Below are 22,282 nucleotides of genomic sequence, written 5' to 3' on the forward strand. Positions count from 1 at the left end.
AAAATCTCATCACAAAACACAGGAATTGATATTTATTTTTGAATTTATTTTGCAGAAAGTCATTACAAGAAAACCTTTATACATAATTATGAAATTAATATCTTAAGTTTATTTGTGGGAGTGGAATATACAGCTGCTTGGTTCTTATTGTCATCATGATTTTTAAACAAATGTTTTCTTCTCAGACTAGAGGAGAATAAAACTGATGTCGGAGCTCCTGATGAATTATTGTTACACTTTTGGTTCATAAAGTCAACATTCATAGTTTCTTTTAAAAAGGACATTTTAGTTCCATTAGTCTTTTTATTTTTCACATGTAGCATCAGACATTTTTATTATTTTTATATATATATATGCCGTATGTTGGTCCTTAACCTGATCTTTGTTACTAGCTCCACTTTATACCAAACTAACTTTTAGCTGCATAAAACATGGTGAATATATCATGGCTCTATTAGTCAAATGACAGACTGATAAACTGATTATTAAAACATTTCAAAGTATATTTTTTGCCATCTTGGAAATATGGCAAAGTTAACAGAGCGAGCCGTCTGTCGCAAAAATAGAATAAAATCAGTTTTCACTGAACATGTGAGATTATATTGAATTTTCTTTATTCAACATGTCACAAAAAAACACATTTCTCCAACAAATATCTCCAACAATGACTTAGGAGAGAAGAAATACCTTTACTGTACCTTTAAAATAATCTGTTTTGTTGTAGTTTTTAGCAGCAGAATGCCTAAACAGTGACCAGTGCCGCCATTTTGGATGTGAAGCTACGACCCAGGGCCGTTCTGTCCCTGAACCCTGATGTGACTTTGGCTGAGTCCAGCCTTCATAGGGGGCAGGGCGCTGGACCGGGCCTGAACCTGCTGAACGTCTCACCACTAAGCGGCTCCAGGCTCTTCTTCTTTTTATGCAGTTTACAGATATTTTAGGGTTTATTAGCGCCACCTACAGCCTGTAGCTGCTGTCACTCTGCTATCGGCTCCTGTGGTATCAGAGTACTTTAATGAGGTATCCGTACATATCCAGGTGAGCTCAGTGTTACCTGGAACAGGTGGGAAAAATCTGTAAGTTTTGTCAATAAACTTCATTTCTATGTAGAGAACGTCCTGCTTGTTCTGGTTTGTTCAGACATAGTGGCGGGCCGGTCCGACCCGAGCAGCTCCAGGTCTTCATCTGCTCCATGTTGCTCCGATCTGAGGGTGTGAAGCTGGGGTCAAGGGTCAAGCTGCAACAATGTCTGCTGTGGTCCTGAGGTATGGACCGAGCCCGGCAGAACCAGATACAAGCAGCCAGAATGAGTCTTTAGATCTCTGGGTGGTTCGGGGGAACCGCTCTCCTGGGAGGAACAACCGGAATGAGATCCAGGTGAATTCTGGGGAAATGGTCTGATATGATCTACTGAGAACAAGGTCCAACCTGACTTCAGAACCAAAGAAACCTTCAGATGTTCTGGGTCAGAACTTTTATCTTTTCTATTTTATCTAATTTGTTATTGTGAATTTAGCTTTGTCACTTTATTTTTTTATCTTATTTATCACTGAAGGTCAGCTCTTTGTTAAAATGTTGATGATGAGAATCCAGAACCCAACTTGAGGACACCGTCTGCTCCGGGCCCCTCTGAGGACGGCTCCCGTTCCTGGGGACACTGTGCACCAGGGGGACAGCATGTCCTCACTGGGACAGACATGTCCTGGTGTCCTGAGTTCTCTGAGTCAGCAGGAAGACAGTTATCAGCCATGGTTGATGATGGAGCAGAAAGTTTCAGGAAAACAGGATTTCCTGTTGGACTGAGGCCCAACCCGAGGCTCCTGGTGGCAGGCAGGTCCTGAACATTCACAGCAGGGTCAAAGTTCATCCCTGGACCCAGAACAGAGAGAAGAAACACTGGATCAGCTCCCAGTTTGGAGCGCTAGGATGCAGAGAGGAAACTAGAGCAGGTAGGATAGTTGACAGACAGGAGGTCTCACTCTGACACAAACTGTGAGTCTGGATTTTAACCTTCATCCAGAGGGTTTACTGCAGTAAGAGCATCGATTTATGATCGAAGTGCTCTGCTGTACAGTCACCGCCAGAATCAGTTTGGTCTGAAACTGAAAGCAGCAGGAAGTTCCTGTGTTGTTTAACGATGCAGAATGATCCGACTTCCTGTGGGTGTTTGTGTCTAAAGCTACAGCTCAGCACTTTTCCCTGAAGGTTGGTTTTCAGGAAGCAGGAGGAGGAGGAAACCCTGAAAAGAGCCACTCAGACCGGGTTGGACAGCAGACCGGGTCAGAACCAGAAGAGATGGAGGTCCTGCTGAGTTTCCAGATGCTGGTTCTGATGATGACGACGGCCGCCTCGCAGCAGGTAAGATCACCAGGAGAGCTACAGGTTTTCTAATGGGAGCCTGAACTCAGCTGGAACCAGTGGATCCCAGAGGATCAGCTTCAGTTTGCTGCTGGCGTCTGACGGTGGAACGGTTCTCTGACCTTCTGCTGCCTCCAAACATCCTTCCAATCTGAGATTCCTGAAATGAAATTAAATTATTTTCATCATGAAAAATAATGTCTCTTCAGCATCTAGTCTGGTTCTCCTTGGGCCCGGTACCGACCCACTGCTGCTGCTGAGGAACCAGACCAGATGGTGGTTCTGATCTCCGATAGCCTGAGCTTCATGTTCTGGTCCAATCTGATCCGAAGAAAACAGCCTAGTCAAAGGCCAGACCTCAACTTGACTGAAATGATGTCTGAGTCTTCAGAGAGCTGAGCAGAACCTCAAAGAAGCACCGATGGAGAAAAGAACCGGATCAGAACCACGAAGGACCGTTGGGAGGTTATGGGTACTCCAGTTGGACCACATTTGGTCCCAGTGGGAGATGGAGGTTCTGGGCAGATCCGATCCAGAAGATAAGCAGCAGTTAGACCCATTAGCCTCACTTCCTGCCTCTGCTTCCAGCTCCCAAGATTCCCAGATTGTGTCATGGTGAGGACCAGTAGAACCATCGGGCCATGTGAACAGAACCGTGGTAGCTGCTTGCTGTTGCTAATCTGTTGGGATGTTTTTGTGGCAGACGGAGCCAGACGGTTCTGGATCTCTTTATTCCAGAAGAGTTCTGGAATGACGTGGGTCACACACACATGACCCATGTCATTCCAGCTCCTTCCTGTTCTTGCTGGGGTTCTGAACAGGTTCTGTTGGAGCTTCTGTTTGTTTCTCCAGAACTTCTGCTCCAACTCCACGGTGCTGAGGACGCAGACGGCCTGCCACTCCTGCTCCATCTCCATGTTTGTTCCGTGTCCCACTGGATTCAGGAGAAGTCCAGGAAGCCTGACGTCCGGCTGCAAGTGAGCTGAACCAGTTTCACTGAACGGTTCTGGTCTGGACCGGTTCTGCTGACCCAGGTTGTTAACCGTGTGGGTTCTGTGCAGGTACCAAATCCAAACCAGCAGCCTGCAGCTGGCCGTCAGCGGCTGCTCCTTCCAGTGCTTCCAGCAGGTGGAGGTGAAGAGCTGCTGCCCCGGATACTGGGGTCCAGACTGCATGGGTCAGTACTGTTCTGCTCTGACAGTATTCTGCAGGAAACTGGGTCAGTTCAGAACCTCTAGAGAGCTTTAATGGTCGACCTGATTATACCAGAGAACAGATCAGAACCAGCAGAACCTACCAGGTCGACCCACCTGCACCCACTCCAGGTGACTCCTGACCCGGTCCAGTCCGGCAGGAAGCAGATGATCCTCCAGAACCGGGACTTCCTTCCTCCCCGCAGACCGTCAGCAGGACGGAGATCTGCTGACGCGGCGCCAATCCCACCAGTTGCTCTCAGACCAGCAGAACATCAGTCAGAACCTGAGATCCACAGGTCCAGACAGAACCTGGACCAAAGACCAGTCCAGGTTCTGGTCCAGGTTCTGGTTCAGACCTTAGAATCCAACCAGAGAAGGAAAAGATTTCCACCACATGCTGGGAGGAGGGGCTGATAAAAGCTGGGACAGGAAGTGGGACAGATGGGGGGGTCAGCTTCCTGTCATCTCCAACCTGCTGCAGCGTTCCTCCAGCCGCTCCACCAGCTTCCTGTGTTTGTGTTGCAGAATGTCCTGATCGGGCCGACGGGCCCTGCAGTGGCAGAGGGGTCTGCTCCGATGGGCTGGGGGGGAACGGCACCTGCAGCTGCCAGGTGACACACACACACACACACACACACACACACACACACACACACACACACAGATATAACTCAAGCAGAATCTGTTAAAACCCAAATTATCCTGTAGTACCAACTGAAAGACGAGTAGGTTTCTGTTGCCTCTTGAGTTAGGACCAACCCACAGAAGCCATCAGAACCCTTTTGGCCACATTAGTACTGTTGCAGTAGCTCAGATTTTGGGTCAAAGTTGTTTCTTGGTTGCTGTCCAGGTTGGTTTTGCAGGAACGGCGTGTGAGGACTGCTCTCCTGGACGTTACGGCCCCACCTGTAGTTCAGGTACCGTCACATTCTCCCATCCTGACCCCGGTCAGTACCACCAACATTCCTTACCTGCTGTTGTTGGTTCTGCCTCAGAGTGCTCCTGTGTCCACGGTCTCTGCGGTTCTGGACCAAAAGGAGACGGTCGCTGCACCTGCTTCTCTGGGTACCGAGGTCCTCGCTGTGACCAGGGTACGTCCCTCTGCTGGACCTGCAGCACCGGGTTTCCTTCAGCCTGGACCTGTCTGTCCTGACCCGGTTCATCCTGTCTTCCAGAGCTTCCAGAGTGTGCGGCCCTCAGCTGCCAGCAGAACTCCCGCTGCATGGAAGAAGCTCTGACAGGACAGCTGGTGTGCCAGTGTTTGCCTGGTTATGAGAAATCAGGATCTCAGTGTTTAGGTGAGTCTAAACATGAACAGAAGAGTTCTGGACCGGCTTGGCTAGGCAGGCTCAAAGATCAGAACTGGGTGAAACTGTACCTTTGGTCTGAACCCCTCTAAGAACCTGGGCCCAGTTCTCAAAAACAGGAACCAACAAACTGAGATCAACTCCCAGTTTGTGATTCTGTGGGTCAGAACCGGGCCCAGCTCCTGATCTCCAGCAACTCTGATGTTTTGATTGTTGTTCAGTTTAGAAATGTTTAAAAAGAAACTTATTCATCACCACCAGAGAACTACCCACAACTAGAACCGTCTCCTCAGGGATGGCCCTGGTCTGCTCATTGTTCTCTCTGTCCTCCACAGCCAAGAACCCGTGTCTCCGGCCGGTCTGCCATTCCTGGGCTTCCTGTGCCCACACCGGACCGGACCAGCACCACTGCACCTGCAACCAAGGCTACAGCGGCGACGGACAGGTCTGCATGGCGGTGGATCCTTGTCAGACCCAAAACGGAGGATGTTCTGCCAGGACCACCCGCTGCATCTATGATGGACCCGGAAAGGTAAAATTAGTCCAGAAATCCACTTCAGAGTCTGAGGGATCAGAACCAGAACCAAAAGGGATTAGATGGAAAAAGATGGGAGCAGAAAGGGGATGTAGAAGAACAGGAATGCTAACCTGGAATGGGATCAGCCAGGAGATAAAAATGGAAAACTCTGCTTGCAGATCAAAATCAGAGATCAGATTCAGGAACATCAGGAAATTAGCCTGAGTATGAAAAAGGATCAAATCCAGGACCTGTATCAGGACTGACGGCATGTTCTGGATCTAGAACGTCATCTGAACAAAAACACTGAAATGAAACCAGAACATCTAATCCAGAATGGGATCATGACAAAGACCGAAAGTAATCCTGGGATCAGAACGACGCCATCTTCCTCTGGGGCAGGATGTGAAACAGGTTCAGGATCAGATTCACGTCAGGATTTAAACATGATCGGGATCAGAATTAGGGACTCGCTTGACTAAGTAACTGTGTCAGAGCTGGAATCAGGGGAGGAACACGATCCAGAGCTAATTAATTTGATGTGATTCTGCTGTAATGCAGAGTCCAGCCTGCAGGGGAAATGTTTGTGGGAGTATTGTTGTCGGTGTCTGGTTTCCTTCCAGTCCCACTGTGAGTGTCTACCAGGCTTTGAGACGCTGGCGGACGGCAGCTGCAACCTGAAGGACGTCTGCAAACCCGACTCCTGTCACCAGAACGCCAACTGCTCCACGGTGGGACCGGGTCGGGTCCGGTCAGTTCCCTCCGCCTTGCTTTACCTCACTGTTACCTGCATGCTCACTTGAAAACACCTGAGTGTCCCGTTGCTTTGCCTCCAGGTGCGCCTGTCTCCAGGGCTACATCGGGAATGGGAAGGTTTGCTTTGGGAACATCATGGAGCGTCTCAGGGAACTGAACACACAGCCTGGGAAGGAGTGGAGCGGCCAGCTGAGCAACGCCATCTCTCTGTTCGGTGATTAGAATAAAGCAACATTAAATCTGAGGGTTGGAGTGTACGCCCTGCTCCAGGAAGTCCAGCGGTTGTGGTTCCATCCCAGCTTGATCTGGACCTGATGTTCTGTTCAGAGGCAGATGTCAGCACTGATGTGGTTTGTTTTGTGTTCCCAGATTCTCTGTCTTGGCCTCTTCAGAACTTGGGTCCATTTACGGTTTTCGTTCCAGTGAATCGAGGTTTCAGGGGAAACTCTGTGAGTTCTAGACCCATTTAGCATAGACAATCAGAAGAAGCAGAGTTTTCAGGGTTTTTGTTGTTTTTTTAATCACAGATACGGACTCTGACTGCCGACTCATCCAAAGCTAAGTACCTGTGTAAGATGCACCTGGTTGCTGGTTCAATGCCATCCTCCACTCTGATGAAAGCAGATGTCTTCTACACGCTGTCTGGAAAGGCAGGAGAGACGGAGACGTCTGACAGGGTGAGAAGGAACCTAGCCATCTTTCAGATTTTTAAAACACACAGTGATTTTTCAAGTGGTCCTGAGATATGGATCAGAACCAGAACTCTCAGGACAAAAAGCAATTTTGTGAGTCTCTAGGCAAGACTCGGTTTATCATCAGCATAAAATTGATCCAAAGAATAAGTGGGACACCGGACACATCATGGGAGAAATGAGAAGTCCCACCCTGAGCTGGAACCAGGAACGTTCCCCCATTGCCAACCTCGTTGGACCTGAATCTGTTGACCCAATTAAACCAGAACCATCCTATTTCTCCTTGCAGGGTGGTCAGATCAGAATCCGTATCCATGGCAGCAGGAAGCGAGGTGAGGTCATCAAGTCAGACCTGGCAGCGTCCAACGGACTCATCCACATCATCACGAAGCTGATGGACAGCGTCCCGGCCACCGTGGAGAGCAGGCCAGATGTGAGACCTTCTAACCCTGGTTGGCTGGAGGAAATGTCGATGCCACTTTAACACTTTGATGATCTTCTACAGGAGAACTTGATGAAAATCATCTCTGACTATGGCAAATTGGAGACTTTCAAGTCCCTGCTGGAGGTGCAGTAATTAATTACTTCTTTCACACCGGCTACCCCTTGGTCCATACCGACGAAGACTTATTTAAGGCCTTTTTGTTCCTTATGTGGTTCAAAGAACTTGTGTTGACCTGGTCTCAGAAATTTGTTTCAGTTTGGATTATCTTGGAGAATCTGGAGTAAATTTTGGTTCTCTGAGCAAAGCCCAGTAAGAAGTCTGGTCTTTAACAACTGGTTTAAATTCTGGACATCTGCTCGTGCTTCAAGAAGCAAGTGCAGACGTCCAGTAGCCATCCACTGAAGAACTTTGGACTCTGTAGGATCTACAGTATCTTCTACAGGTTGGCATTTTGTTCTGCTTTGGTGATAGATCTTCTCTGGATCCCAGAAACCTAACTTTCTTAATCCAACTTCAGAGTAAAACAAATCAGCAAATCTTCAAGAAGCAACTGAAAATCTCAATGAGTCTTTGCTGTGGTTACAGCAAGCTGACCTGGCCTCTGTGATGGACCTCCCTCAACCAGTCACGGTCTTCACTCCAACTACTGAAGCTTTTAACGGCATGAAGGAGGGTCACCTGCAGTTCCTCCGCAGTGCAGAGGTGAGTAAGAATCAAACCGTCAACTGCTCAGGGACTCTGGTTACGATCTAAATCAGTCCGAATCCTCAGGGTCGCAGGAAACTGACAGAGTTCCTCCGGAATCACATCATCCCGTCCACTTCAGTGAGTACCAGCCGTATGTCTGAATCCACTCTTCTGTCCCCTCTGATCGTTGTCCTGTCTACTTTCCTACAGCTGGAGGTCTACAACATTGTGTCCAGCCCCACCGTTGTGACAATGGCCAACCAGGTCCTGATCATCAACATAACAGAAAACGTAAGTTTGTCAGCCGCTGATCAAAAAGACCATCTTTCACTTTAATGGATCCTCAGCTGAGATATCTTCCAGGTGTGTCATGAATTTTTTTATTCCTGCCTGCATTAAGCCTGATCCGTTTGCTGCAATGCTCCTCCTATTGGCTGATCCAGGGTCAGATTCTGGTCAACGGAGCGGCTGTTCTGGAGGCAGCCGTGGAGGCCAAGAATGGACGGCTGTACGTGATGAACGGAGTCCTGACTCCACCCTCCATCCAACCTTTGCTGCCTCACAGGTGTGACATCACAGAGACCAAAATCATAAAGGTAAGGAGCTGCTGATTTTATCTGAAACATTAGAAACAGATCCAGAAACCTTACTGTTGTAAGGTTAATCCTTGCGACTCACATCTGACAGCTGAAATCTTGTGATCCTTTAGGGTGAATGTGTCAGCTGCACCAAGGTCCACCTGTTCCAGTGCTCATCAGGAGTCTACACAGTAAGAAGTCTCACTCTGCCGGGACCGTCTGGGTTTTTCTCCCTACTCTTCATATGAAAAGCTAATCTCATGTGAAACTGTCATTGTTTTGTTGAACAGGGCACCTCCAACTTCGGGTGTCTTTACACCCTCTCCTTTGACAAATCTCCCATCAAGGTCCCATCCAGAGGTTGTACACCGCTCTGCAAAGCGAATGTAACGGTAATGGCAGCATTATGATTTTATTGATGAGAGGAAAGTCAGTAATCTGTGGTAACATTAATGTACCTGTTTGCCCAGACTCCAGCTTGCTGTAAAGGTTTCTACGGTCCGGACTGCGCTCCCTGTCCAGGTGGCTTTAACACACCCTGCTCCGGACATGGCCAGGTAACGTTCTATCACCTGCCATCAAACATCTGGAGGAACAACCGTGTTCCTCTGACTGGTCTCAGCAGATGTCTTCTGTCCAGTGTATGGAGGGCATCAGAGGAAATGGGTCATGTATCTGTGAGCCCAACTTCAGAGGCTCTCGCTGTCAGTACTGCTCCTCCTTCAACAAATATGGTCCAAACTGCGACAGAAGTAGGTCAAGTGGACTTTGTGTTGACCCTCAGATAGACGATAGAAGTTACCTGTGTCAAGTCTCACCTGTATATCCACAGCTTGTCCCTGCATCCATGGACAGTGTGACAACCGTCCAGACTCAGATGGACGATGTAAGCTGGACTCTTGTCTTCAAGGTTTCACCGGTCGGTTCTGTGAGCGACAGACATCTGTCTGTGGAGGCCTGGCCCAGTTCTGCCATGCCCATGCTGACTGTGACTTCACTGATGGATCACCCAGGTACCTGCACGCTTCAACAGAACCGCTGAAACACAGGGCTCTGGTGGACCACCAGGTTCTGGCTTTGGTTCATTGCTCTTCCTTATTCATATCTGTCCTCTTGGCTTGTTGATTCAGAACTAATGGGTAGGTTACAATATCTCCATTTAAATAAATCACTCAACTGTCCTAGGTTGTTTTCCCTCCGATAGCCCAGTAGACTTGGTTTGGATAGCCAGAACCAGTTCTTCAGGGAGGTTCTGTAGGCCCTGCTGATGGACTGATTCAAACTGATTGAGCTAAAGTCCATCAGATCTTCATCTGTCTTCAGAACCAACATTAGAACTTGTTTGATCAGGTTGTCAATCCCACACAGAACCCAGAAAGACCCAATAAAACTACGAAGAACCCACAGAACAGCCTGAACTGAGTCGAGACAGTTCTTCATCCACAGCCTTCAGGAATTCAGCAGTTTAGATCCAATTGATGTTCAGTTCCATTTTGTTGGTCAGGAACTGCAGCATATTTGATTTAGCATACTATGATGTTCAGGAAAATCCATTCCCTTTCCAGAGCCCAACTTCCTAGATGAAGCTGTACCATGACTGATCCAGTTTCAGAACCTTTCTGTGTAGTTATTATTCATCCTACCCACCCCAGAACTCTGATAGTCACACGTTCAGAAATTATATTTTATCTTGTTCTGCGGTACATTATGACCAAAGATGCTGGTAATATTGATTATTTAACCCAGACATTCTTCCATGTATCAGGTGTGTTTGTAAAGCTGGTTTCCAAGGTGATGGGATCACCTGTGTGGAGTCGGACCCTTGTGCTCCGCCTCTCCGAGGCGGCTGCAGTGTGAACGTGAGTTCCCACTGTCTTCTGATCCTTTGCTTCCTCATTCTCTGGGCTGAACTGTGTGGTCATTTCTGCCCCCTCTAGGCTAAATGTATAAAGACAGGCCCAGGTACTCACACCTGCCAGTGTCTGACTGGCTGGACAGAGGACGGAAACGAGTGTCAACCCATAAACAACTGTGATGGTCCTGATGGGGGAGGCTGCCACCCAAACGCCTCCTGCATCTACACTGGACCTGGACAGGTACTGCCCCATCACCACAGGTCAGAACCAGCAGGACAAGAACTGCTCTGAACTTTTCGAATCATCGGTTCCAAGAAACCTAGAAAGCATTTAGATTGTCCAGAAGGTGAAGTAGACATCAAGACAACCAGTTCCTCAGAAACCAATTCATCCAGACTCAGAACCCAGAGGTTCAAAACCTGGGTCAGACCAGAACAGGTTTGTGGCTTAGAGTTGGCAAGACATTCAGCAGAACAGATTCCAGGTTCTTCAGACTAGTAGTGGTCCAAAAGAATCAGAACTTCAGAAGCATCTGTAGAAATATTATCTACACATAATATTGACATTAGCAGGGAACAGAAACGTCTGATGGGTGAATGTTGGACACTACTGAAAATAAATGTTACTGTTGGTGAACAATCGACCCATTTCACTCCAGATGTTCTGCTGCCTTCAGTCATTCTAAACCACAATCAGCACCAGAGGTACAACGTAGCACAGAACCAGTTTTGGAACCAGCTCCTCAACTATTCTTGGTCCAATATTCTAACTATCTGAGCTACCTCGTCAGATTTCCCTACCGTAGCACAGATAGATAGTTATGTCTATCTGTTGGTGCTACGCGTCTAAAACTGTTACCGTCATGTTTGCAAACAGAAACTACAGCAGATCGTGTTCATGTTAAAACATTGGATAACATTATTTGAGTGACGGGACTGAAGTGGAAGCTTAGGAGTTAAGCTTAGCTCAGCATTGGAACAATTTATATACACGACGAAACCACAAGAAGATCACTTCCTTCATCTGAATATCCTACCCATTTAAAATGAAACGCTATAGATGTATGCACTAATCCTTTTACAAGAATATCCTACCTTTGTAAAATATGTTAAATACAGAAGTGTAAGAATGAAACGGTATCAGATAGGGGAAACAGGATTTATTGGAATCAAATGAAACACAGACAGATACAGATCACCACATCTCCTTTATGTGCATTAACCCGTTTCATAGCGTCTGTTATCAGCAACAGCCACAATGTGTCCACCGAACTGCGCAGGTCACTGGAATGACAGGATATGCTTTATATACACTGATATTACACGGATATTACAGCTTCAATCTCACATAGCATCACAACATGCTCTGTTTAACAAAGTTTATAAAAAAAAGAGTCAAATCTGAAATATTTTAACGCATAGAGATAAAATAGGCCACAAAGCAACATATTTTGTCCTGATTAACCACCAAACAATGACCTGTTTACAGTAGTAATGACACTGCAGACGGAAAACTAAAACCATAAATATATTTACAAGCTGCTGTCATGTAAGCTAAAAACATGAAGTCATACAGCAGCTTAATGAAGCCAGATATAAAATAAATTAAATAAAGCTTACCGTAATCTTCGACGAACTAAAACAGACAAAATGAAACTTCCACAGGTAGGATAAGAAATCTGCTGAGTCAGCAGAATGTGGCGTAGCATCGATGAGCGCATCACCACAAGGTAGGATGGATTGATGGGTAGCACAGATGGTTAGATCACCTGTTCCTGAGCGTTTTGTTAAACCAGTTGCTAAGCCAATTGTAGCCCCAGCTTCTGATCTGGTTCTGACAGTTCTAGGAAAGATTTTGGTTATGTAATGTTTGTGGACATACAGAGCAGGCAGGTAAAACCGGACCTCTGGTACCACAAATCCAACTTGAATCAGAACCTTCTCTGTGCCCAGAGTGACTGTACCTGTAAGGCCGGCTATATGGGGAACGGACACGCCTGTGAGGCTGTCAACCAGTGTGTGACGGCTAACGGAGGCTGCCACTTCAGGGTGAGGACCGGTCCAATCGTACCTCAGAACCACAAGTTCTAGCTCATCAAGAAGTGGTAACAGAATCTGGGCTGGGTGGTTTCCCCGTCCCCAGGCCAGCTGTCTCCTGCTGTCCTCACAGTGGACATGCGTCTGTGACGATGGGTATGTTGGAGATGGACTCCTGTGCTACGGTACCATCGACCAGGTGAGCAGAATCGACTCTGGGTCGGCTTCACTTCCCCGTTCCAGTCTGTCTCAGTCTGTCTGTTTGATGGTTCCAGGAGCTGATGGTTCTGCAGAACGCCTCAGACTTCTTCCGCTGGACCACGGTGAGTAAAGAGCAGCGACCCAGTCAGGAGCAGAACCCGGCTCCAGAGACTCTTCTGGGTTTATTCCAGGACCCGTCTTTAATAAGGAGTCTACTACTGGAACTGGATAGTCCTGGTTCCTTCTTGACCATCAGCCTGCAGCAATGCTGATAGGGAGGTGCAAACAAATTGCAGGTTGGAGGTTCTGTTGAGGTTTTGTTGGCGAGAAGAATGTTCAGTCAAATGTTGACCCATCCTACAGATCATCACCTGATCCGGTTTGAGACTTCAGAGTTAAACTGTAAACTAACTTCTCTATGGTCTCAACACCCTTCAGGACTCCGGCCTGTCTCGCTCTTTATCGGATCAGAACCTGACCCTACTGGTACCAACATCCGCTGCCGTCGCTCAGATGTCCTCAGAGGACAGGAGCTTCTGGACAATGGAGGGAAACCTACCAAGCCTCATCAGGTGTGCTGTCAGTGGAACTGGGAGTGAGAGGACGGAGACGTAATGCTGATGTCTCGTGTCCTGCAGAAACCACATCCTGCCTGGGGTCTTGTCCTCCTCCACACTGAGGAACATCTCATCAGTGACCTCTCTGCTGACCTCATCGCTTCCCGTTTCAACCAGCCAGGAGGTACGGAGTTAGCTGCTTCTCTTGCACCATTCAGAGCCGGGCTTTGCTTCCTGTTTGCTCAGTTCGGGTTAGAACCTTCAGAGCTGTAAATTGGTGTTTTTTTTGTCAGATCACATCAGTTGGAGGAGCAACCATCATCGCTTCAGACAGCGCTGCCACCAACGGCCTGATCCATCTTGTTAACAAGGTACTGAGCAGATCGAATGCTGCTGCTCCAATACCAAGCTGGTGCTGCACTACAGTCACGGTTCTGATCCGGCCGCAGGTTCTGGTTCCTGACAAGAAGCTGAGCGAAGGCCTGCTGGCCGTGCTCGCTCTGAGGCCAGAGTTCTCGCTCTTCCGATCCTACCTCATCGTACGGTCTCACACACACACACACACACACACACACACACACACACACCGTCTGGACTCTGTAGGTGTTTGGATCGTCTCTGTGTTTTCCTGCAGGAGTACAACCTGACGAAAGAGATCGAGCGGGCCGACGAGTTCACCGTGTTCGCCCCAACAGACTCTGCCATCACACAATACCTCCAGCAGGTGGCAGCACCTGCCTTGGTAGGGAATAAACCTGTGGGACTGTATCTAAAGAAGAATGTTGGCTTATGGGTGTAGCGGGTCACAGCTGAGTTCAGGTCAGAACACTAAACCAAACTTAGGATTGGTTGGACTTCTTTATTGAAGAGTGGCTTGGACATCTCTTAGTGTGTTTTTGTGCATCTGGTCTTATAAAACAATATGAGTCAATAAAACTCTAGAAAATCTACAATACACAATGGACCTCACATGTTTTAGATGACCCATTTGTCTTTTCTGGGATGTTGGGCCATTTTATTTCTCTGGACTGAGAGTGGTTTTAAGTAATTAAGCAGCATGAATCCGTGGTTCTCTTTCTGACCCATGACCTCAAATTGGTCAACTGACCTCTGTCAGTCAGTCTTTTCTTCCCATCCACAGGATATCAACATGACCCGTTATCATGTGGTTCTGGCGGAGCGCCTGCTAAAGACGGACCTTCAGCCTGGAGGATACAGGGAGACGCTCCTCGGATTTCCCTTCCAGATCGGGATCTACCCTCGAGACGGAAAGGTCTGCTCTCAGACAAACGTCTCAATCCAAGTCCTCTTCTTTTATATCAGTGGTCTCAAGACGCCTGAATCATTCATAGATCAGATTTTGGAAGCTCAACAATTGAAAGACATTTCTGTCAAAATGCTCATGTACAAGTACACAGCCAAAACTGAAGGGAAAACTAGCCAAAGTCCTGTTAATCCAGATCACTTTGGTTGGCTTCAGGGATCTTACCACAATATCCTCAGAGTTAGACATCTTTCCAGACTCTGGAAACGGTTTAAGGTCAGGAACGCTTTCACTTTCACTTTCACAAATGTGTCCAGATGCAGAACTCTGCTCAGAGTCTGGACTCAGATTAGAGACAAAGTCCTAGAAAGAAATGAAGATGTGTTGAGAGTCTTGAGTGCGTTTAGCAGCAGAAAACAGTCCAGTGGAAACAGAGTGAGAGCCAAATGAAATCTTTCCTTCCTCAGAAAGGGAACCAGGAGAAGGTGGATCAGTTGTGTCTTTGTGTTCTTCCTGCAGCTGTTTGTGAACGATGCTCAGATAAACTCCTCCAACCTGTTGTGTGGTAAAGGAGTGATTCACGGTCTGTCAGCGGTTCTTCACATCAACAGAAACCGCTGTGACAAACTGACATACAGTAAAGTAAAGGTAACATCCACACACTCAACTTTCACATTACCAGACAACAAAGATCTGTTGAATGTTGCTGTAATTCAGATTAACTTCTTTGTTCTCACAGGGGTCATGTGGAAACTGTTTACTGCCCCAAAACCAAAAATGTCCCAGTGGCACCGACCGTGATGTAAGATTTTTCTCTGTCTGCCAAAACTAGTATCTCTCTGCCATGAAATACTTGAAATAAAGTATTTCAAGAGGATCCACAACCATAAGGGGACACAAACATGTGCACACATTTTAGGAACAGGTTCAGACACTTGCAGCTAATGGCTCAACAGGTACATTCATCAAAATGTTCCTCTACATGTTCCTCGCAAACAGCCAAGGCTGCTGGCTCTAAAGAAGAAAGGAAGGATGAACTGAATGTTCATGTAAAATTTATTCTAAGCAAAATGAAAAAGATTAAACACCAACACTCTGCTTCATAACTTACCGAAAGTTATAACTAGGAGGAAATGGAAAATCGACTCATTTGTAGATGATGTTTTATATTTGTCATTTTAAGAGACCTGACATCAACCCTCTTCATATCCCAGCATCTGGAAATGGGTCCCATATGGATTTACTCTGGATGGGAACCAAGTGGGCCAAAGTTCACTTTGGGCTCACTGAATGGGATCCATTAAACTGACAATCCAACTTTTAGGTTGATCTAAAACTGGAATTAGTCCACTTCTGGCACATTTCTATAACCTGCAGAAACTCGCCCCATTAGAACCCACTGACTGGGATTTAACTCCCTAAGAGAGTTAGCACAGTTTGAGTTTAAATTATTTTCTGCAGAATCATCTGTAAAGCTTCTAGCTACAAAGAGGAGGTGAGGCTGCTTCCTGAGCTGTGGTTCTGAATGTCTGCAGAAATCAGTGAGGATGAGCATCTGCCTGTATAGACACACCATCGAAGGAGAATCCCATGTGACCATCGGCTGCATAGCAACCTGCCTCCAGAAGAACATTGTACGTCCCGCTGCTTCCACAAAGGAATCTGTCCCAACATGAATAAACCACAGGAATTCTTGAATCACCTTGTCTGTATATTTTCAGGAACGCAGGTGCTGTGAAGGGTTTTTCGGAGAACACTGTGAGCCTTGTCCAGGTCCGAAGGGACAAGCCTGCTTCGGTAATGGACTGTGCTTAGACGGGGTCAATGGCACCGGAGTCTGTAAGTGCAACAAGGACTTCCATGGGACGGCCTGTGAATCCTGTCAGAGCGGAAAATACGGAGTTCACTGTGACCAAGGTTAATGAAGCTCATTAAAGTAAATCTGAAGAACTGTGTCCATCATCTAATGCTGGGTTCCTCTGCAGACTGCCAGTGTAAGAACGGAGTCTGTAAGGAGGGACTGAACGGAGACGGGACCTGCGAGTGTGACGTCGGCTGGAGAGGCGTTCACTGTGATGAAAGTATGGCAGCAAATACACAACTCAGTGTGAATCCACCACATTTCATAACCAGTACACAAATATGAAATTAATTTCCTCTGCTCTTCTTTCAAATTGTCCTTTATGAGAGTTTTGTGGAATTTTACTGAAGTCCAAAAGATCCAAGTGAGCTTCATGTTAGTTATTCAGTTATGACTCAGAGTTTTAAATCTGTAATTCCTGCCAACTGTGGTGATTTGAGTTTTCTCTGTGTTTAGTTTTGGTTCTGTCTCTTTCCCAGGTGTGTCTTGTTCCCTACGATTACCTCCTGTGTATTTAAGTCCACCTGTTGTCCTTGTCTCTTGTTGGGTCCTTGTCAATTGTCGTATGTCAAAGTCGTGAGTCGTGTTTCGTTCCATCGTTTGTCGTCACAGTTGTACTGGCTAAGTCCTGTGCTGGCTTCAGCTCTCGTTAGCAGTCTTATATTTGTACAGTTGCTACCGGTATTGAGCCACAGCCTCCGCTCTGCCGTGCTGCCTGTTATTTGGACTGTTTGAGCTGCTCATTTTTTCATCATTAAATCATCTACCTGGGTCTCGGCGTTCTCCCTCACCTCATCTCACTTCAAATCATGACACCAACTTCAAGGCCTGGATGGATCAGGTGCATAGAAGCTGGAAGCTGCTTCTCCATGTTTGGTTCAAGGCAAAATGTTGACGACTACATTTTCCCTCTGGGAATAATCTGTTGGACTGACTTCAGGTAGTTTGGAAATTACCTTCCCAGAATGACTGACAGCAATAGTTGCTTCTCTAATATCATTTTTACTTTCTTGGTGTCAATGCAACACATCCACATGCATCTAAATTTAAATATCTCTAAGTTTAATTTTAAAAACTTTATTTCCATGGGTTTTAGTCAGTAATTCAACACACCTCTGCTGGAAAACACAGACCTGTCTTTCAGCTCGAACTCCAAGTGTGAACTCTGAAGATTCTGGGTCTGCACCTGCATCCTCAGCTTGTTGCTCTCCTCCTCATACAGCTCAGCAACACACTTTGACTCGTGGCTTCTCAGCTGCTTCAGCTCCACCTCCAGGGTCTGGTCGATGGTCGATCTTCTCGATGTAGGAGGCCAAGCGTCTGTTCAGTTCCTGCAGCTCAGGCTGCTCGTCGTTGCACGTGGCCAGAAGTCCCTTCTTGCCAACTGGCTGATACAGACTTTAACTGACTAGGAAACAATCAGTGAAATGGAAAATGATTTGGAGTGGCTTCAGCTAAACGTTGGTGGTGAGATGGCACCAGCTTTCTCCTGACTCTTTCCTTTCAGCTTTGAACCCAGAAGTAACAGTTCTTATCAAACAATTGCTTTCAGAGTTTCAGTTGTTTTTGTTCTCATCATTTTTGTCAGTTTGTTAGCTTGGCTTCACTTGCTGAGTCTTATGGTCTGTTCTGGAGTTTGCGGTCTCTGTGTCTCCAGGTGAGGACTTTGTGTTAAAGAGCAGTCAGCTCCTTAGCTGGAGGCTGATTCTCCACTCGACTATTGGTTGTTTAGGAGAAAGGCATGATTGGCTGTAACAGAGGGTTTTGCAGCACAAAGAAAGGACAGGAAGGTCATGGAATCCCATAATTCTTTGGGGTTAGACTGAGGTAACGGATGCTTGTTGCCCAGGAAGCAACTAGAAGAACTAAAATATCCATGCTGACTTGTAGGAGATATCACTTTGTGGTTCTGCACCATCACTCAGCAGCTCTGTTGTGTTTATCTGATTGCAGAAATTGAATCCAAAGCTGATGAACTATGTGGTTCTGTAAAATGTCATAACAGCGCAAAGTAAGTCATGGAAAACTTCCATGAATGACTCAGGCAGTCCCTGTTCATCTTCTAACCTGCTCTTCTTCATGATCCTGACCTTTAGCTGTGTGGTTCAAACATCTGGATCTCGGTGTCTGTGTGCTGCTGGGTTTGAGGGAAATGGGACGTTCTGTAAAGGTAAGAACTGCCAGCAAACAAGCTCCACTCAGCTGTACTTTTGATCTGATGACGGCCTGGGAATACCGAGTCTGATGACGATGTTGCAGCTGTAGACCCATGTCTGGTGAAGAACGGCGGCTGCAGTCTGTATGGGGTTTGTAAACGGACCCGACCCGGCAGCAGAGACTGTGTCTGTGGGCGCGGCTACGCTGGAGATGGGTTTGTGTGTGTGGGTAGGTTCCCCGTTTACTCCCGAAGCACCAGGATCGGTGATCTTCTGTTTGAACTGTAGACTAAGATCCAGCTGGCTCCTTGGACTCATAAAGACCAAAGGTCCTCTTCAGGAGCCAGAAAAGGTTTTCAAGGTTCCAAACAAGATGCTGTAAACATCTCTGGATGTTCCCAATCATTGAAGTTCTAGATTTTTAAAGAGACATTAGTATGTTTTTTAAGGAGCTCAAAGATATTCATAGAAGTTTCTTGACAAGGACTGATTAAAAGCTTGAAGCCCAAGGTTTTCCCTGGACATTTGAAGGTATTTGGACATTGCTGTTTTCCCTGAAGATATTTTAAGGGATCCTGAGGATACTTTTAATTTATTCAACACCTATTCGATGTCAATGTAGAATTGTTAAACATTTAGTAATAAACCCTTCCAGAAGAACGAAGCTAGAGGTGGTCACTTCTTCAGTCTAAAACACATGGGGCCCATCTCCAATCAATATGCAAGAGGTTAAGTACTTCATGACTAGGTCATGGTGATAATCAGACATCATAATGTCTCATTATGGTGTCAGCAGTATTAATTTGTAAATAAACTTGGAGGTCTTGGGAGACTAGAAAATCCTTGAAGAGAATTTGATTCTTGAAGCATGACGTTGAGGTGTTGAAGGCGTTTCATGAGTAATCAGGTAAATTAAAAGGTGTTTAGATGCTCTGTCTCCTAAAGTAGACACTGGTAGATGTTATTTGGGTTATTTAAAGAGCTCATGGAGACCTGTTGGTTTTCTGAAGGTTGCAGACATAGAAAAAGTTTACTGTATTTCCACTGATCCTTGAATCAAAAGATGTTTCTAACGAGTTTCACTGGTAGTTTTAAACAGTCCTTAGAGAAGTTTTAGCTGTACAGGTGGTTTGGTAAAGTCTTTGTAAAATGATCTTTGTTCTGATGAGCAAGCAGGCAGTTGTAGAGGTTTATTCCTGCTGAACAGACTAAAGGCTTCTCAATGAACGTCTAGGCATGTAGCACTGGTTTTGGAGTAGGACAGATGGTAATCTGGAAACTTAATGTCTAAGGATGATTATAAGGAGGTGATGCTGAGTGTTTTTCATCTAAACAGAGATAAATCCATGTCTGGAGGGGAATGGAGGATGCCATGCTAAAGCGGAGTGTATCCATGTTGGACCAAACAAAGTAGGGGCTTTATCCATCAGTGTCAATAAAGAGATTAGCTTTATAGACAGTAACACATGTACTGGTTGTGTTTTCAGACTTCCTGCGTCTGCAGCAAAGGTTACTCAGGTGATGGACAGAACTGCACCATTGTCAACTTGTGTGCAAAGGTCAGTTTGCCTGAAATCACACGTTTCTTCTCACTGACCAGTTTGTCGGCCACTAGTGTGGGTGGTCATCTGAACAACAGTCCTCTCCTCATTTAGAAATCTTGTTTCTGCTGTAATGGGCTGCACTTTTTCTACTTTTATCTTTTGAATTGAATCAGTTTACAGAGTAGTGTAAACTGTAAACTGAACATTTACAGTTCAGTTTACAGTAAACTGTAAACTGAACTGAACATTGTTCAGTTCAGTTTACATTGTCCAATGAACATTGTCCAAAAGTCTAAATAATTAACCTGCTGTTATTATTTGGCCATTTTTTCTCAGAAAAATGGCGGCTGCCACCAGCTTGCCCGGTGCAACATGACAGGACCTAGCATTCGGACTTGCACCTGCTATGAAAACCTTGTTGGAAATGGTTTCAAGTGCAAAAGCACCTTGGAGAGGGTGAGCTTCTGCAACACAAACACTCGCTGAGCCTTGCCGCCTCATACATTTAACCAGCTATCTGGCCACTTCTGACAGGAGCTGAGGTACATAGGGTCCAGCAACTTTTACTTCAGTTTGGTGGTGAGCATCCAGCCATTTCAGTCTGTCGCCCCCTGCATGTGGAATCTCATTAACCAACGCAAACTCTGGTTTCAGATGATGGAGATTATCCTGAAAGGTCGTGGTCCGTTCACTGTCTTTGCTCCAGATGATCAGGCCACCATATCTAACAACTCCTTGTTGAGTGATCTGAAGGTAGAAGAATGCTTCCACTAAGCAGATAAGAATCTGGAATGAGGCTTAGATTATCACAATGTTTGTTTTCTTCAGGAAAGCTATATTGTGAAACACAGAGAAACTTTCGCCAACATGCTGCGCGGCCACATCGTCATGTGTCACACTTTGCTGCCTGACAACCTGAACCAAACCCGAAACCTGACCAGTTTGTCTGGACTTGTCCTCACCACTCGCTCCACCCAGGTGACCAATCAGACAACAGTTCATATTCATATGAACTGTTTGAATGAAAAACTATAGACTACTGAACCAAAGTTCCTTTGCCAATAGCAGCTTTGGATACCTGCAGCATAGATGAATATGCTCCAAGAACCCATGAACTAGAATCCTGCCTAGAATATGGAGCAATCTGGAAACAGAGCAAACAAATATGAATTCAGGCTTCTGAATGCTAGTTAAAATATTCTCCACATGGACATTAAGCCAGATTTTAGGAATGTCTTTAGGTAGTTATAAAGAAAGGTTAAACTGAACTCTGTTTGTTATATCTTCAGGGTAAAATCACCATCAACGAGGCTAATTTGACCAACAGCGACGACGTCAGTGTTAACGGCATCATCCATGAAATTGACTCCATTCTGTTACCACCCAACCTTAACATAGACAATATCATGCTCATCCCGGTAGGTGCAAGTCATTCCTGACAACCTTTATCAATCAGCAGCCTAGAACATGACGTTACGACCTGATTAATGTCTTGATCATTACCTACATAAAGCTGGTCAGTTACCTACTTCACTTGTTTCTCTGCAGAATCCAACAGAGGTGAACCTGACAGACGTGGCTGAAAGACATGGTTATAAAACCTTCTACAAGCTTCTGAAGGTAAAACTCTACCACAGACCTCCATGTCTAGCAGAGTCCATCTGATTTCTGGACCCAGCTGGGCCCCAGGAGGTCCAGGCTTGCAGGTTATACACTGAACAGCTCACCAGTCCAGTGCTACCTACTACATTCATGTTTAATCTTTAAAACATTTAATTTGTTTGCATTAAAACGTATAGTGTAATGTGTCCCAGTGTCTTGGAGGACCATTCCTTGGATTTTATCTGCAGGTATTTAGCCAAAGGGCCGGATAGTTTCAGAAACCCAAATATCCACCTGACTTTGTCTCCTGTGTGTTTCAGGACACAGGTGTGATGGACCTGATAGACAATGTGATTTTCCAGCCAGTGACGATCTTCCTCCCATCTGATGATGTCATGGCCTCTCTGCCACAGCAGCAAAAGGACTACTTGTTCCATCAACAAAATCGACCACAGCTCCAGGAGTACCTGAAGTATCATGTCATGATAAGCCAGAAGGTGAGGCACTCTGCAGCCTGTTGGCCATCGTCCCATTCAAACGGTCCTTTAGCCCAGTTGTCCCCAGTCCAGACTGGTCCGCAGTGATAAAAAGGTTGGGGACCACTGCTTTAGGCCATGTGTGAGGGTTCATGGCAGCAGTGGGCATCGCTAACTAAAAGGTTGGTTCCAC

At 46.2% G+C, this 22,282-nt stretch overlaps 1 protein-coding gene across 1 annotated transcript in view; it reads left to right on the forward strand.

Moving 5' to 3' along the window:
- The first annotated feature begins 6 nt into the window (after positions 1-6).
- stab2 (stabilin 2) overlaps positions 7-22,282 on the forward strand; it is a 31,164-nt gene continuing 8,888 nt past the window's right edge. The window contains exons 1-53 of the mRNA XM_016665573.1: positions 7-1,465; positions 1,556-1,949; positions 2,206-2,358; positions 3,211-3,335; positions 3,420-3,535; positions 4,080-4,165; positions 4,405-4,471; positions 4,550-4,645; positions 4,730-4,852; positions 5,197-5,393; positions 6,002-6,129; positions 6,215-6,348; positions 6,504-6,583; positions 6,662-6,811; positions 7,116-7,259; positions 7,332-7,394; positions 7,857-7,973; positions 8,043-8,096; positions 8,169-8,249; positions 8,402-8,554; positions 8,668-8,727; positions 8,827-8,928; positions 9,007-9,093; positions 9,177-9,288; positions 9,369-9,549; positions 10,302-10,395; positions 10,474-10,632; positions 12,345-12,440; positions 12,535-12,627; positions 12,704-12,751; positions 13,068-13,201; positions 13,268-13,370; positions 13,480-13,557; positions 13,636-13,725; positions 13,821-13,928; positions 14,328-14,459; positions 14,970-15,098; positions 15,190-15,252; positions 15,986-16,084; positions 16,172-16,367; positions 16,436-16,531; positions 18,265-18,322; positions 18,408-18,481; positions 18,571-18,696; positions 19,804-19,877; positions 19,955-20,026; positions 20,348-20,467; positions 20,546-20,590; positions 20,666-20,764; positions 20,840-20,989; positions 21,301-21,429; positions 21,560-21,631; positions 21,934-22,110. Coding sequence (XP_016521059.1) covers positions 2,296-2,358; positions 3,211-3,335; positions 3,420-3,535; positions 4,080-4,165; positions 4,405-4,471; positions 4,550-4,645; positions 4,730-4,852; positions 5,197-5,393; positions 6,002-6,129; positions 6,215-6,348; positions 6,504-6,583; positions 6,662-6,811; positions 7,116-7,259; positions 7,332-7,394; positions 7,857-7,973; positions 8,043-8,096; positions 8,169-8,249; positions 8,402-8,554; positions 8,668-8,727; positions 8,827-8,928; positions 9,007-9,093; positions 9,177-9,288; positions 9,369-9,549; positions 10,302-10,395; positions 10,474-10,632; positions 12,345-12,440; positions 12,535-12,627; positions 12,704-12,751; positions 13,068-13,201; positions 13,268-13,370; positions 13,480-13,557; positions 13,636-13,725; positions 13,821-13,928; positions 14,328-14,459; positions 14,970-15,098; positions 15,190-15,252; positions 15,986-16,084; positions 16,172-16,367; positions 16,436-16,531; positions 18,265-18,322; positions 18,408-18,481; positions 18,571-18,696; positions 19,804-19,877; positions 19,955-20,026; positions 20,348-20,467; positions 20,546-20,590; positions 20,666-20,764; positions 20,840-20,989; positions 21,301-21,429; positions 21,560-21,631; positions 21,934-22,110 — 5,433 coding nt within the window. The 5' untranslated portion in view covers positions 7-1,465; positions 1,556-1,949; positions 2,206-2,295. The remainder of the gene's footprint in view (positions 1,466-1,555; positions 1,950-2,205; positions 2,359-3,210; positions 3,336-3,419; positions 3,536-4,079; positions 4,166-4,404; positions 4,472-4,549; positions 4,646-4,729; positions 4,853-5,196; positions 5,394-6,001; positions 6,130-6,214; positions 6,349-6,503; positions 6,584-6,661; positions 6,812-7,115; positions 7,260-7,331; positions 7,395-7,856; positions 7,974-8,042; positions 8,097-8,168; positions 8,250-8,401; positions 8,555-8,667; positions 8,728-8,826; positions 8,929-9,006; positions 9,094-9,176; positions 9,289-9,368; positions 9,550-10,301; positions 10,396-10,473; positions 10,633-12,344; positions 12,441-12,534; positions 12,628-12,703; positions 12,752-13,067; positions 13,202-13,267; positions 13,371-13,479; positions 13,558-13,635; positions 13,726-13,820; positions 13,929-14,327; positions 14,460-14,969; positions 15,099-15,189; positions 15,253-15,985; positions 16,085-16,171; positions 16,368-16,435; positions 16,532-18,264; positions 18,323-18,407; positions 18,482-18,570; positions 18,697-19,803; positions 19,878-19,954; positions 20,027-20,347; positions 20,468-20,545; positions 20,591-20,665; positions 20,765-20,839; positions 20,990-21,300; positions 21,430-21,559; positions 21,632-21,933; positions 22,111-22,282) is intronic.

The sequence above is a fragment of the Poecilia formosa genome, unplaced genomic scaffold (genome assembly GCF_000485575.1).
Source record: "Poecilia formosa unplaced genomic scaffold, Poecilia_formosa-5.1.2 Scaffold594, whole genome shotgun sequence".
In the NCBI taxonomy this organism is placed as follows: Eukaryota; Metazoa; Chordata; class Actinopteri; order Cyprinodontiformes; family Poeciliidae; genus Poecilia; species Poecilia formosa.